The 15,130-nt window shown below is 46.3% G+C and overlaps 1 protein-coding gene across 4 annotated transcripts in view; it reads right to left on the bottom strand.

Annotated features, from left to right (window-relative positions):
* phactr2 (phosphatase and actin regulator 2) overlaps window positions 1–15,130 on the bottom strand; it is a 118,564-nt gene that overhangs the window by 28,528 nt on the left and 74,906 nt on the right. For all 4 annotated transcript variants that reach the window (XM_034184571.1, XM_034184570.1, XM_034184569.1 and 1 more), the window contains exons 2-3: window positions 14,569–14,754; window positions 3,269–3,343 (exon numbers count right to left, since the gene is read on the bottom strand). In XM_034184571.1, coding sequence (XP_034040462.1) covers window positions 3,269–3,343; window positions 14,569–14,754 — 261 coding nt within the window. The remainder of the gene's footprint in view (window positions 1–3,268; window positions 3,344–14,568; window positions 14,755–15,130) is intronic.

Here is a 15,130-nt window from a genome sequence, read left to right as displayed (position 1 = left end):
AGTTGAAAGTGAAACCATTCAGATGGGGGAATTATGACTAAAACTAAATGACATTTTAGTCAAGACTATGACTAAACACTGTGAAATGTAACACTGATTCTAATTCTGACTAACGTTTTGTTGATCTAAACCTCATTCAAGATTTTATTCATATATGTATACTGCATTTATATGTCACATGGCATGATGCAGTTATGTGTCCCAATCCAGCCCAGTCTTGCTTTTTTTTTCATGCTCCCATCACGAAATAATAAAAATTTTCGTGACGGGTTTTTTTTTGACTCACTATTACTAACCCTACTCCTTCCCCTAACCAGAACCACCCCTGACACCCCCCGCCCCGCTTCACTTTTAATTTCGTGCAGCCATCACGGAATGAATTAGAATGAATTTGTGCTGCCATGACAAAAATGTGGCGCTTTTCAACACAATATGACCAACCAATAGATTAATGTATATTTTGTGCTGCTGAATCACAATTTGCCATGAGACTGGGTTGCCCAATCACTACGCTGCAGGTAGCTCAGTGTTTAAGGAGCTAGCGTGCCAATATGTAGACCTGGCTTTGAATCCCGCTTGTGCTACCTGTTTGTGTTGTTGAACAAGGCACTTAATCGCCATTGTCTCAGTCTACCAACTAACAATTACTAGGGATGGGTATCGAGAACCGGTTCCTTTTGGGTATCGTTAAGAAATTATTCGATCCACCGACATCAATAAGCTTTGTGCTTAACAATTCTGTTATCGGTCCATCAGAGTGGCCGTTGTTTTGGGGGGTGTTTGTCAGGAAAATGATAATTTCTCTACATTGATTACAGACCCTGCAGCGGGTCCATAATCAACTTTTCTGCAGCGCGGCTTTGCTTTGAACCTTGAACCAATCGAAGCAGTGGTTCGCAGATTGAAGCAATGCTTCGATCTATTGCTTCATTTATTCTTTCTTTCTTTCGCTTAATTTTCCCCCGCTAAAACCCTAAAGAGCATACGTCTGTGAATATTATTTACCTTTTCTATGTTAAACCGACTTGTTATGGTCTTCTGAAACAGTTGATAGATGTATTTTATAACTTAAAAACGGGAGCGATGCTAACATGTTAGCGTGTCTATGGCATTTTCAATGTTAAAAGTTAGCATTAAGCAGTTGCAGCTGTCATCACGTTCGGGTGCATTTGTTTTCAAATTGTAATATTTCTTAAATTTATTTTTGTTTATATATTAATAATCTAATGATTATTATATACAATATATACTTATTATATACAATTTTAGAGAAAGAGACAAAAAGAACCTGAATAGAAACACAATAGAAAATATAAAAGCAACTATAATAACAATAACATAAATAAATAAATACATACAGAAATAAATAAGTGTTTCCTGTGAACACCTAGTGACTCTTACACCTCCATTTCATCCCTGTCTTATTTAAGTTTAATGACAGTTTGTTTCTGTCAAACCATATTTTCAATGTGTCAATTTCTTCAGTGATTTCCTCCAGAACTATCTGCCAAGCTAGAAAACTGCTGCATCCTAGTAAGAGTAGAATACCTCTGGAATGAATCTGAATAAGGAAAGTTGTTTTTTTTTCTCACCTAAATGGATGCTGCACTCACTCCAGTTTATTGTCTGGAATAGTCCCAGATTGCATTTCAGAGCTTCTAGAACTGAAACATTTTCGTGCAGGTGGTGTTGGGGGGTAATTTTGGGTTTCAGCTTTTTTTGTTTTTCACCACTTTCATCCTCCTCATTGCAAATCCATAAAATATAATACATTTATATGTCAATTGTGAGTCACTTTTGTGCGGATTAAAGTTACTAACTGGGACTCCTGTCTTGTTGCGAGAAAGAAACGAGAATCGTCCTCCGTTCTGTTCACACATCTCCAAACGTTGCGCGGCTCTCTGAGTCAAGTTAGAACGATAGAGTCCAGTCTGAATTAATAACTTCAAAGCGAAACACCGTTTTGTTTATTTTTATTTATGTCCAGAGATCAAGGATACAGTGACCAATTTCATATTTATTTACTTTAAGACTTAATGAAATACATAGAAAACCTGTAACGCCTACTTTTAGTACAAAATTCACAAGAGGTATCGATAAGGGAATCGATAAGGAATCGTATCGATAAGCAGAATCGATAATGGCATCGATATCAATAAAATCTTATCAATACCCATCCCTAACAATTACTTTCATAATTGGTCGATATTTTCTCAACCAATTAGTTGTTAGGTCAATAAATAACACTGGGCAACACGATTTGTTTTGGAGCATGGAGTTTTTCGATGGATTTTGAGTAATTTGGGGGGTGCTGAATCCAAATCTGGTGTTAGTTTGTTACCAATCACATCACATTTTTTGAGTTATGTAAACATATTTCTCATATCAAGCACTGAAGCAAAAGCTGCCGTCTCGCACACCTCATCGGGGCCATAAATGATATTACGGCTCTTGTTCACATTTCACGAACCTGGTTTAAAAACTATGCTTTTGAAGCTGCTTTTGTGCACAATTAGTGGCATTAAACTCATGAGTAAATGAGCAACTTTTACATAAACCATGAATACAGAACATGCAGATTGTACAAAAATGTGACGTGAGGACATCTGAGCTCAGATTCAGATTCAGCACCCCAAAGTGACCATAAATCAGTTGTCAAAGTCCATGCAAGAAAAAAATGAGCAGAAAATGGTGAAAAATGTTGATCAGTGTTTTTCAGTGGCCAAGATGGTGCCTCCAAATGTCCTGTTTCCTCCACCACCCAAAGATATTCAGTTTACTGCCAGAGAGAAGTAAAGAAACTAGTAAACTCAACCAGAAAGTATTTACATTTAAGTAGCTGAAATTAGACACAAAATATTTAAATAGATGATGAAACCAGATGTCAATTAATTTATTAGTCAATTAATCAATGAGTTGATTCATTGTTGCAGCTCGACTGAAAGTCCTTGAGTAGCTGGGTGACTGAGCCTGACACGTGTGTCGTGTGTTTCATATACTGCTTCTCCTCTCGGTCGCGGCTGCACTCTGATGACTCTCGCTGCTCTTACACATAAATCAATGTTGCTGATGTAACTGTGGATTTGAAGGTACAAATTCAGAGGGTATCGGATGTTGCAGAAATCCTAAAGGTCACTGAGATGTTCTGAGATTTTAGAATATGGAAACAAAGCTCAACAGTTGTGTTCTATGCTCACACGTCCACACACACACACAGGTAAAAACCTGTGTGTCTTCACGAGTGAAGAAACACAATAAATGGACCAACCTTGGTCAGGGATGAGGACTCCTTTCCTGATGAGCTCCTCCCTTGTCTGTCTTGTTGAAATTTTTCTCTCAAGAACTAAAAGACAAATAAGGTCCAGATTAACATCAAACTATTACTCTTTATGGGAAATTGTATTTCTGCAACCTATTGTAAAAAGGAAGTAGCGGTAGCCTTCGTGGACACCAGAATTAGTTTTGGGAAATGGAACAAAGAACCCAACAACTGGCAAACAAGCTCATTTCAAGCTCGTACATGAAACTCCAAAACTACACACATGTTGCGAGAGACAGAGTAAGAAGGAAGAAGTGTCTGCTTTGATGAAACTCAAACAAAAATAATTTCAGTAGGGTTGTGTGGGCAAGTGAATGGGTTATTTGAGTTTTAGAACACAACCTCCATGAAACAATGCAAAAATAATGGTTAACTTGTCTGATTTTGGACATTTGTGTACAAAAATGAGTGCTGTCACTCACTTATTACTCATTTCTTGTTTAAATTCCTACAAAACCCCTTCATAAAAACCCTACATTTCTCCCTATCCCTCTTACTGAGACCAGCCCTGCAACTAATCCATCATCGATCCACTATTCCTCTTTATCCCAGGAAGGACACAAGGTCGAATATGCTGTGGTCTCTGAAACAATGTTTTTGGAACATGGAACTCAAGTAGGAAAAGCTCTATTCCACTTTTTCGTGTCCAATATGATGCTGATACAGAAGTAGTCAGTATCTGTGGATACCAGTTCGTCCTGCCCTTTTCTTAAAACAACTAATGTCTGGATGCACAACATTTGTCTGGATGCACTTTGCCAATCTAGCCATCTAACAAAGCATCAACTCAAGCTGTGAAATGAATATTCTACTCACCTAAAGGAAAACACATGTAGAATAGAAGACTTGGGTCAGATCCTTTGTTTTTTAAGTTTCTGATTTTCAATCCAGTAAATTTTACCAATATTGGATCAATTCCAATCCAAGATATTGGATCAGTGGACCCCTAATTCCTTCCTTCCTCGAGAATGGTTGGTTGCCAGAGGTAATGAGCCCACACTAAAGTTTCCCATCTTCTTGCTGAGCCGTCTTACAAGGCTTGTGACCCTCATCTGACCAGTTACTAATATTTAGCCTTAACTGGGGCAAGAGTGACAAGTGCTAGAGTATATCCACACCAGTGGGCCTACACACAACTTCTCAAAGGTGCTTTGTTCTCCCAAATGTCCAACAATTTAGTCTGGGAACATGAGTACCCAGTTGTTGCAAAACAGAGAGGCAGGGCAGGAGTCTTGGTGGTATAGAGGCTCAATATGTCAGTGTTGGGATCAGTGACAAACCTGAGAGTGACACAGACCAACCAAAAAAAAAACCCAAAAAGGCAGGAACAAAGTATACTTAGAAAAAGGCAGAAATCAAATAAAAACTCTGAACAAACTACAACAACACTCACAACGATGGAATGACAAGGCAGTTATCCACAGACCTCAGGGCAAGTTGTGACTTTTAATAAAACCCAGATGTGTACAAGCCAGAGACAAAAAAAAGAGTGCACACCAAGAGACACTCAAGAAAAACAACATTCACAAGGAAAAACCCGAAGGACGCATCCAAGGAATCCACACAATATATAACTAAAGTAGAACTCAGGCAGAAAAAACAATGACAAAACATCAGAAAGCACAAAGACAGATGACAGACATGAAAAGCCAGTCATGACATAACCAGACATAACCAGATTTATATCTTAGCCTACTAGCCATAACTATATTTTACAACAATTCTACAGACTAGGTAGATGTCTATTTCAATCTTTTTCTGTAGGAACATTTAGGTTTCAGGTACTAATTCCTATAATATTATGTAGTTATTATATTTCTTGTATACGTTGTTTACTGCCCTGTTTGTGTAAATGTCACTTTATGTATGTGCTGTCCATATTCTTGAGCCGCTTGGGTGAGTAGAGAGAGTTCCCATGGGATAAAAAAGCTTTTAAACCTACCATCCCTGGTTCTCAAGACCAGGCACCTAGGCGGCTCTGTCCCTTCTTCTTTCTTCTTCTTTTTTTCCCTTTTTAAAAAAATATTTAGGAGTACCTTAGTATACCCTAGTAGAGTTCCACCTTAGATTTGGAATGTATAATAGAAGATATACCTTACTGAATTTTCATGAAACCCAAAGTGAAACCTCCCAAAAACACTATCAAGAGAAATGACACAGTTAGCTCATGGCAGAAACCACACATGCTATATTTTACAGGCAAATCAAAACTACTTTTTTTAATTACGTCCACCAAGGACGTAATAAAATCATCGTTTATTTATTTGTCTGTCTGTCTGTCTGTCTGTCTGTTAGCAGGATTACGTCAAAACTACTACACGGACTTGATGAAATTTTCACCACAGATAGATATTAGGACATGGAAGACTCCACTGAATTTTGGAGGTGATCCGGATCCAGATTATGGATCAGGAGTTCATTTACAATCCGGGCCACGATGTGAATCACATATCTTTAACTCTGAGTCCTTGTCAACCGTTGGCGGATATCAGAAATCTTGGACTGCTCTTATTGATCTGGTATGTCGATGTTCACAAAGTTTAAATGAGGCCAAATATATCCCCTTTTAGCTTGATAAGCTATAATATGCTAGCATTTATTGGTTTTGAGTTATTGCACTAAACAAATGAAGGGATGGGCTAATAATCTGTCCATCTGCCTTTCTGTTCTTCCGTCTGTTCAGTTACTGCATTTCCCAGTGTACAAGCCTAGGGTTTTCCAAAGCCTAGGTATATACAGTAGTGTTCAGAATAATAGTAGTGCTATGTGACTAAAAAGATTAATCCAGGTTTTGAGTATATTTCTTATTGTTACATGGGAAACAAGGTACCAGTAGATTCAGTAGATTCTCACAAATACAAGACCAAGCATTCATGATATGCACACTCTTAAGGCTATGAAATTGGCCTATTAGTAAAAAAAAAAAGTAGAAAAGGGGGTGTTCACAATAATAGTAGCATCTTCTGCTGACGCTACAAACTCAAAACTATTATGTTCAAACTGCTTTTTTAGCAATCCTGTGAATCACTAAACTAGTATTTAGTTGTATAACCACAGTTTTTCATGATTTCTTCACATCTGCGAGGCATTAATTTTGTTGGTTTGGAAGATTTTGCTCGTTTACTAGTGTGCTTGGGGTCGTTGTCTTGTTGAAACACCCATTTCAAGGGCATGTCCTCTTCAACATAAGGCAACATGACCTCTTCAAGTATTTTGACATATCCAAACTGATCCATGATACCTGGTATGCAATATATAGGCCCAACACCATAATAGGAGAAACATGCCCATATCATGATGTTTGCACCACCATGCTTCACTGTCTTCACTGTGAACTGTGGTTTGAATTCAGAGTTTGGGGGTCGTCTCACAAACTGTCTGCGGCCCTTGGACCCAAAAAGAACAGTTTTACTCTCATCAGTCCACAAAATATTCCTCCATTTCTCTTTAGGCTAGTTGATGTGTTCTTTGGCAAATTGTAACCTCTTCTGCACATGTCTTTTATTTAACAGAGGGACATTGCGGGGGATTCTTGCAAATAAATCAGCTTCACACAGGCGTCTTCTAACTGTCACAGCACTTACAGGTAACTCCAGACTGTCTTTGATCATCCTGGAGCTGATCAATGGGTGAGCCTTTGCAATTCTGGTTATTCTTCTATCCATTTTGATGGTTGTTTTCCATTTTCTTCCACGCGTCTCTGGGTTTTTTGTCCATTTTAAAGCATTGGAGATCATTGTAGATGAACAGCCTATAATTTTTTGCACCTGTGTATACGTTTTCCCCTCTCCAATCAACTTTTTAATCAAACTATGCTGTTCTTCTGAACAATGTATTGAACGTCCCATTTTCCTCAGGCTTTCAAAGAGAAAAGCATGTTCAACAGGTGCTGGCTTCATCCTTAAATAGGGGACACCTGATTCACACCTGTTTGTTCCACAAAACTGACGAACTCACTGACTGAATGCCACACTACTATTATTGTGAACACCCCCCCTTTTTTAGTTTTTTTACTAATAGACCAATTTCATAGCCTTAAGAGTGTGCATATCATGAATGCTTGGTCTTGTTGGATTTGTGAGAATCTACTGAATCTACTGGTACTGTTGTGTGGGCCGCTGAAGAGGAGGTACTGCTGGCCCACCACCACCAGAGGGCGCCCTGCTTGGAGTGCGGGCTCCAAGCACGAGAGGGCGCCAGACCTAGAAGAAGTGACAGCTGTCATTCATCCCCTGCCCCAGCTGTCACTCGTTCATCATCATCACCACCATAAAAGCCGGACTGCAACTCCACCTCCTCGCCGAGAAATCGACTACCATTCCTGAGGTAATCCTTCTCTGCAGTATTTGGATTAATCCACGTTATGATCTCTGTTTGCAGCCGTTTATTCCTGTGGGACAGTTTTGTCGGAGTGGCGTGTTGTGGGAACCGCGACGTCTTCGCCTCCCACTCCCTCCAGATAAGTGACTGACAGGAGCTGCTTGAGTGTATGATTGGAGGTGGAGGTGCTCCCTCCCATCAGTGTTGGACTGTGTATTACTGAGTGTGCGGACTCACACTCACACATCCTGTTTTTGCTTTCTGCCAGCAGTGCCAGGGTCGACAGCCGGGAACAGAGGCCACCTGGGGACTCGGGACTTGGCGGCTCCGGTGTTCTTCAGACCGTTGGTGGTGGAAGCCGTGTGGAGTACGGCTTCTCTCTCGTCGGGGGGGTCTCCTATCTTCGAGCCTGCCACACGTCATGTGGTGCTAATTGACTGTGCATATTTTCTGTGTCTTTTCGTTGTGTAGCGTCACAACATTAAATTGTTACCTTTTGGTTTAGTCATTGTCCGTTCATTTGCGCCCCCTGTTGTGGGTCCGTGCTACGACACCTTCACAACAGGATTTCTCGGCCATCGTCATGGACTCTGAGGGGCGTCAACCCGAGCTTGAACGGCCAATGGAAGAACCAGGAGCACAGGCGTCAGCAGGAGGCGTGTTGAGTGAGCTGCAGCAGATCTTAACCGCCTTCACGGCTCGGTTAGACTTAGTGACCGAGCAGAATGTCCTCCTTAATCGGAGGGTGGAGGCTCTCACCGCCAGGGTGGAAGCGCACGAGCAGGGCGCTGCTGCAGCCGCTCCTCTGGCTGGTCCTGGGCCTGTATCAGACGTTCCACTGGTCGTTCAACGAACCCCCCCACCGTCCCCTGAAGCATACATAAGCCCTCCGGAACCGTACGGGGGCTGTGTCGAGACGTGCGCGGACTTCCTCATGCAGTGTTCGCTCATCTTTTCACAGCGCCCTGTCATGTACGCATCAGACGCTAGCCGGGTGGCTTATGTGATCAATTTGCTTCGAGGAGAGGCACGCGCATGGGCTACGGCGCTTTGGGAGCAGAATTCACGGCTCCTAACGTCTTATACTGGGTTTGTACGGGAGTTCAAACAAGTGTTTGATCATCCCAACAGAGGCGAGACCGCTTCGAACGTGCTGCTGTCGATGAGACAGGGGCGCCGTAGCGCAGCCGAGTATGCAGTCGACTTCCGCATCGCGGCAGCGAGGTCCGGCTGGAATAACGTTGCGCTCCGCGCCGCCTTTGTAAATGGACTGTCACCGGTCCTCAAGGAGCACCTACTGGCTAAGGAGGAACCGCGGGATTTTGACGGGCTTATTGATTTAGTTATACGCTTAGACAACCGCTTAAACGAGCATCGTCAGGAGCAGGCCGGGGGGCGTGACCGGGCACGAGCCGTCCCTCCTCCTTCCGGTTCCGACAAAGTGACGTCGTCCCCACGCTTCACTGCCAGAGAGCTCCGTGTGGCTACAGCTCCCCCTGCTGAGGAGGCTATGGACACGAGCAGGGCCAAAGTAAAAACAAACATCAGACAAAGGAGACTGGCCCGCGGGGAGTGTTTTATCTGCGGCTCATGTGAGCACATGCAGAGGGACTGCCCTAAACGGTCAAACTACAACGCCCGTCCTTAGAAACTGGGCTAAGGGTGGGCCATAATACGCACGCGGGAAAACCCCGCAAATCTGCACGAATCCCAGTAACAATCCTGAGTGGGGATTTAACCCTTCATGCCCCAGCACTATTAGACACAGGGTCGGAAGGGAATCTGCTGGACAGCAGATGGGCAAAGGAAGTAGGGCTCCCCCTGGTGGCTCTGCCGGCACCATTGCAGGTGCGAGCACTAGACGGCACCCTGCTTCCATTAATCACACATCAGACTCAACCAATGACTTTGGTTGTGTCTGGGAATCACAGGGAGGAGATAGTGTTCCACGTCACACCATCTACTTCCCGAGTGATTTTGGGCTTTCCATGGATGGTGAAGCACAATCCCCGGATTGATTGGCCGTCTGGGGTTGTGACGCAGTGGAGCGAAACCTGCCACCGGGAGTGCCTAGGATCCTCGGTTCCTCCCGGCACTACGGCTAATGAGGAGGTCAAAGTCCCCCCCAATCTATTGGTGGTGCCAAAGGAGTACCATGATCTTGCTGACGTTTTCAGCAAAGATCTGGCGCTCACTCTTCCCCCGCACCGACCGTATGATTGTGCCATCGATTTGGTCCCGGGCGCTGAGTACCCGTCCAGCAGGCTGTACAACCTCTCACGTCCGGAACGCGAATCAATGGAGACCTACATCCGGGACTCCTTAGCTGCCGGGCTGATCCAAAACTCCACCTCCCCGATGGGTGCTGGTTTCTTTTTTGTGGGCAAGAAAGACGGCGGACTCCATCCATGCATTGATTACAGAGGGCTGAACGAGATCACGGTTCGCAACCGATACCCGTTGCCCCTGTTGGATTCTGTGTTTACGCCCCTGCATGGAGCCCAAATTTTCACTAAATTGGATCTTAGAAACGCGTACCACCTGGTTCGGATCCGGGAGGGAGACGAATGGAAGACGGCGTTTAACACCCCGTTAGGTCACTTTGAGTACCTGGTCATGCCGTTCGGCCTCACCAACGCCCCCGCGACGTTCCAAGCTTTGGTAAACGACGTCTTGCGGGACTTCCTGCATCGGTTCGTCTTCGTATATCTGGACGATATACTCATCTTCTCCCCGGACCCTGAGACCCATGTCCAGCATGTACGTCAGGTCCTACAGCGGTTGTTGGAGAATCGGCTGTTTGTGAAGGGCGAGAAGTGCGAGTTCCACCGCACTTCTTTGTCCTTCTTGGGGTTCATAATCTCCTCCAACTCCGTCGTCCCTGATCCGGCCAAGGTTGCGGCGGTGAGAGATTGGCCCCAACCGATAAGCCGTAGGAAACTACAGCAGTTCCTCGGCTTTGCAAATTTCTATAGGAGGTTCATCAAAGGTTACAGTCAGGTAGTTAGCCCCCTGACTGCCCTGACCTCCACCAAAGTCCCCTTCACCTGGTCGGATCGGTGCGAAGCCGCGTTCCAGGAGTTGAAACGCCGGTTCTCGACTGCACCAGTTCTGGTGCAGCCTGATCCTGATCGCCAGTACGTAGTTGAAGTGGACGCCTCTGACTCAGGGATAGGAGCCGTGCTGTCCCAGAGCGTGGAGGCTGATAAGGTTCTCCATCCTTGTGCCTTTTTTTCCCGCAGGTTGACCCCAGCTGAACGGAACTATGACGTCGGCAATCGGGAACTCCTCGCGGTGAAGGAGGCTCTTGAAGAGTGGAGACACCTGCTGGAGGGGGCGTCGTTGCCCTTCACGGTTTTCACGGACCATCGGAACCTGGAGTACATCCGGACCGCCAAGCGGCTGAACCCCAGGCAAGCCCGCTGGTCTCTGTTCTTCGGGCGCTTTGACTTCCAGATCACGTACCGCCCCGGGACCAAGAACCAAAAACCAGATGCATTGTCCCGGGTGCATGAAGAAGAAGCCAAAGCGGAGTTGTCGAACCCCACCAAGACCATCATCCCCGAGTCCACTGTCGTGGCCACCCTCACCTGGGACGTGGAGAAGACCGTCCGGGAGGCCCTGACAAGAAGCCCGGACCCGGGGACCGGCCCCAAGAACAGACTCTACGTCCCACCAGAGGCAAGAGCTGCCATCTTGGACTTCTGTCACGGGTCCAAGCTGTCCTGTCATCCCGGAGTATGCAGGACCGTGGCAGTAGTCCAGCAGCGCTTCTGGTGGGCGTCCCTGGAAACCGACGTCCGGGACTACGTCCAGGCCTGTACCATCTGCGCCAGGGGTAAGGCGGACCACCGGAGGACGACGGGACTCCTCCATCCCCTGCCAGTGCCTCATCGCCCCTGGTCTCACATCAGCCTGGACTTCGTCACGGGCCTCCCGCCGTCCCAGGGCAACACCGTGATTCTCACGATAGTGGACCGGTTCTCCAAGGCGGCCCACTTCGTGGCCCTCCCGAAGCTCCCGACGGCCCAGGAGACAGCAGACCTCCTGGTCCACCACGTCATGCGGCTGCATGGGATACCGTCGGACATCGTCTCGGATCGGGGCCCCCAGTTCTCTTCACAGGTGTGGAAGAGTTTCTGTAAGGAGCTGGGGGCCACCGTAAGTCTCTCGTCCGGGTACCACCCCCAGACCAACGGCCAGGCAGAGCGGGCTAATCAGGAGTTAGAGCAAGCCCTCCGATGTGTCACCTCCGCGCATCCAGCGGCCTGGAGTCACCATCTGGCCTGGATCGAGTATGCCCACAACAGCCAAGTTTCGTCTGCTACCGGCCTCTCCCCTTTTGAGGCATGTTTGGGGTACCAGCCCCCGTTGTTCCCGTTGGTGGAGGGAGAGGTCGGTGTGCCCTCGGTCCAGGCCCACCTCAGGAGGTGCCGCCGGGTGTGGCGGGCCGCCCGCTCTGCATTGGTAAAGGCCCGGATGAGGGCTAAGGCCCATGCGGACCGCCGGCGTTCCCCGGCCCCCACATACCAGCCTGGGCAGGAGGTGTGGCTTTCGACCAAGGACATCCCTCTGTCTGTCGCCTCCCCTAAATTGAAAGACAGATTCATCGGACCATTTAAGATCCTCAAGATCATCAACCCGGCCGCAGTGAAGCTTCGACTCCCGGCTTCACTGCGGATTCACCCCGTCTTTCATGTTTCCCGTCTCAAGCCACACCACACCTCGCCCCTCTGTACTCCGGGACCACCGCCGCCTCCTGCCCGGCTCATCGACGGGGAGCCTGCTTGGACAGTGCGCAGGCTCCTGGACGTCCGTCGTAAGGGCCGGGGTTTCCAATATCTGGTGGACTGGAAGGGGTATGGACCTGAGGAACGCTCCTGGGTGAAGAGGAGCTTCATCCTGGACCCGGCTCTCCTGGCCGATTTCTACGCAAGACATCCGGACAAGCCTGGTCGGACGCCAGGAGGCGCCCGTTGAGGGGGGGGTCCTGTTGTGTGGGCCGCTGAAGAGGAGGTACTGCTGGCCCACCACCACCAGAGGGCGCCCTGCTTGGAGTGCGGGCTCCAAGCACGAGAGGGCGCCAGACCTAGAAGAAGTGACAGCTGTCATTCATCCCCTGCCCCAGCTGTCACTCGTTCATCATCATCACCACCACCATAAAAGCCGGACTGCAACTCCACCTCCTCGCCGAGAAATCGACTACCATTCCTGAGGTAATCCTTCTCTGCAGTATTTGGATTAATCCACGTTTTGATCTCTGTTTGCAGCCGTTTATTCCAGTGGGACAGTTTTGTCGGAGTGGCGTGTTGTGGGAACCGCGACGTCTTCGCCTCCCACTCCCTCCAGATAAGTGACTGACAGGAGCTGCTTGAGTGTATGATTGGAGGTGGAGGTGCTCCCTCCCATCAGTGTTGGACTGTGTATTACTGAGTGTGCGGACTCACACTCACACATCCTGTTTTTGCTTTCTGCCAGCAGTGCCAGGGTCGACAGCCGGGAACAGAGGCCACCTGGGGACTCGGGACTTGGCGGCTCCGGTGTTCTTCAGACCGTTGGTGGTGGAAGCCATGTGGAGTACGGCTTCTCTCTCGTCGGGGGGGTCTCCTATCTTCGAGCCTGCCACACGTCACCTGGTGCTAATTGACTGTGCATATTTTCTGTGTCTTTTCGTTGTGTAGCGTCACAACATTAAATTGTTACCTTTTGGTTTAGTCATTGTCCGTTCATTTGCGCCCCCTGTTGTGGGTCCGTGCTACGACACCTTCACAACAGGTACCTTGTTTCCTATGTAACAATAAGAAATATACTCAAAACCTGGATTAATCTTTTTAGTCACATAGCACTACTATTATTCTGAACACTACTGTACACCGTAAAGACTGATGTAATATACACAAAAAGTAGAAAAAGTGCATATCTGTATTTGTGTATTTAACTAACCATTGTCTACTGTTTACTGTTTCTATACTCTGGCAAAATAATTTCCTTCGGGATAAATAAAGTTGATCTTTATCTTTATATGAAAGGGCAGAAAGGCACATGAAGCACTCGGATTTCAGTCATAGCAATAAAATAGGGCAGAAATCTCCAAATGTATTCCACTGTAGTGCCTTGTCTCACTGCAATAATTACCTTTTGTATCCAGACCCGGCACTGCACGTACAAGCACAACAACACACAGTGTTATAAATCTATAACCTAACTGCTGTGCGCATAAAACCACAACACAGACGAGCAGTGCTTTATTTCATGAATACCCTTAAAAACATCCAAATCCAGTGTCTTAAAAACAGTGTTAAATCATTTTCAATCCCTTTTGTGTGTCTGCTGCTTTTTAATTCCCTCCAAAAACATTCAGCATCTTTTAACAGCACAAACAAACAGCTCAGTCTTTTCTTTTTTTTTTTAAGCTTGAGGAAACACTGCTTCTATTCATGTGAAATGCTCCAAAAAGGCAAAACCGTGACGTTATACAAACACGTGACTGAGGATGGCGAGTTCAAGTCAGGGATGCACGGTGGATTAGTGGTTAGCACTGTTGCCTCACAGCGAGAAGGTTGTGGGTTCGATTCCCGTGGCCTTTCTGTGTGGAGTTTGCATGTTCTCCCCGTGTTTGCGTGGGTTTCCTCCGGGTGCTCCAGTTTCCTCCCACATCCAAAGACATGCGGGTTAGGTGGATTGGGATCTTTAAAATTGTCCGTAGGTGTGTGTGTGGGTGTGTCTGTGTTTGTTTGTCTATTTGTGGCCCTGCAACAGACTAGCATCCTGTCCTGGGTGTACCCCGCCTCACACTCTATGACTGCTGGGATAGGCTCCAGCCCCCCGCGACCCTTAATTGGACTAAGTGGTAGAAGATGGATGGATGGATGGAGTTCAAGTCACAAGGAAATTGTCAGCTTAATGTCATTAAAACGCATGCATCATACCTTTGGAAAGGTCCTGGAACTTGTCACTCGTCTTTTTCTTCCTCCATTTCCAGGGTTTGAAGAGTTTACCTAGTGATGACAGCTTGCCTCGCTGCTGACGCAACCCAGGGGCGTTCTGGGTATTGGCAGCGCTGTCCACCACCATGTTACAGCTGGCCAATGATGAAGATTTCTCCAACCCATCAACTAGTGGACACACAGATATGAAGAAAAATCAGCAACTGGAGGATCCAGCACAATTCTGCTAATAAACGGAAATAGTAATTTTTTATGGCTCTGTATCCAACAAATGTGTCGGTTGGGTTGACAATCTGTTATTCATAAACCGACATCTGCAGAAACTCATATCAGAGGAAAAACTAAAAATAAATGAAAGCAACAGAAAAGGGATTTTCTGCCAGGTTATATTTTCCTTTACGCTTGGTTCACAAATACCATTTGTCAACTGTTAGTCGTCCATTAAATGCTGACACATAGGCAACTATCTCAGAATGTCGCCCATGAATGTCCACATTTACTATGCAGATGGAGAAAACCCTCAGCTCTAAACTGCAAAGTGACA

Source organism: Thalassophryne amazonica, chromosome 13 (genome assembly GCF_902500255.1).
Source record: "Thalassophryne amazonica chromosome 13, fThaAma1.1, whole genome shotgun sequence".
Taxonomy (NCBI): domain Eukaryota; kingdom Metazoa; phylum Chordata; class Actinopteri; order Batrachoidiformes; family Batrachoididae; genus Thalassophryne; species Thalassophryne amazonica.
This window is presented reverse-complemented; position numbering and strand designations above follow the sequence as displayed.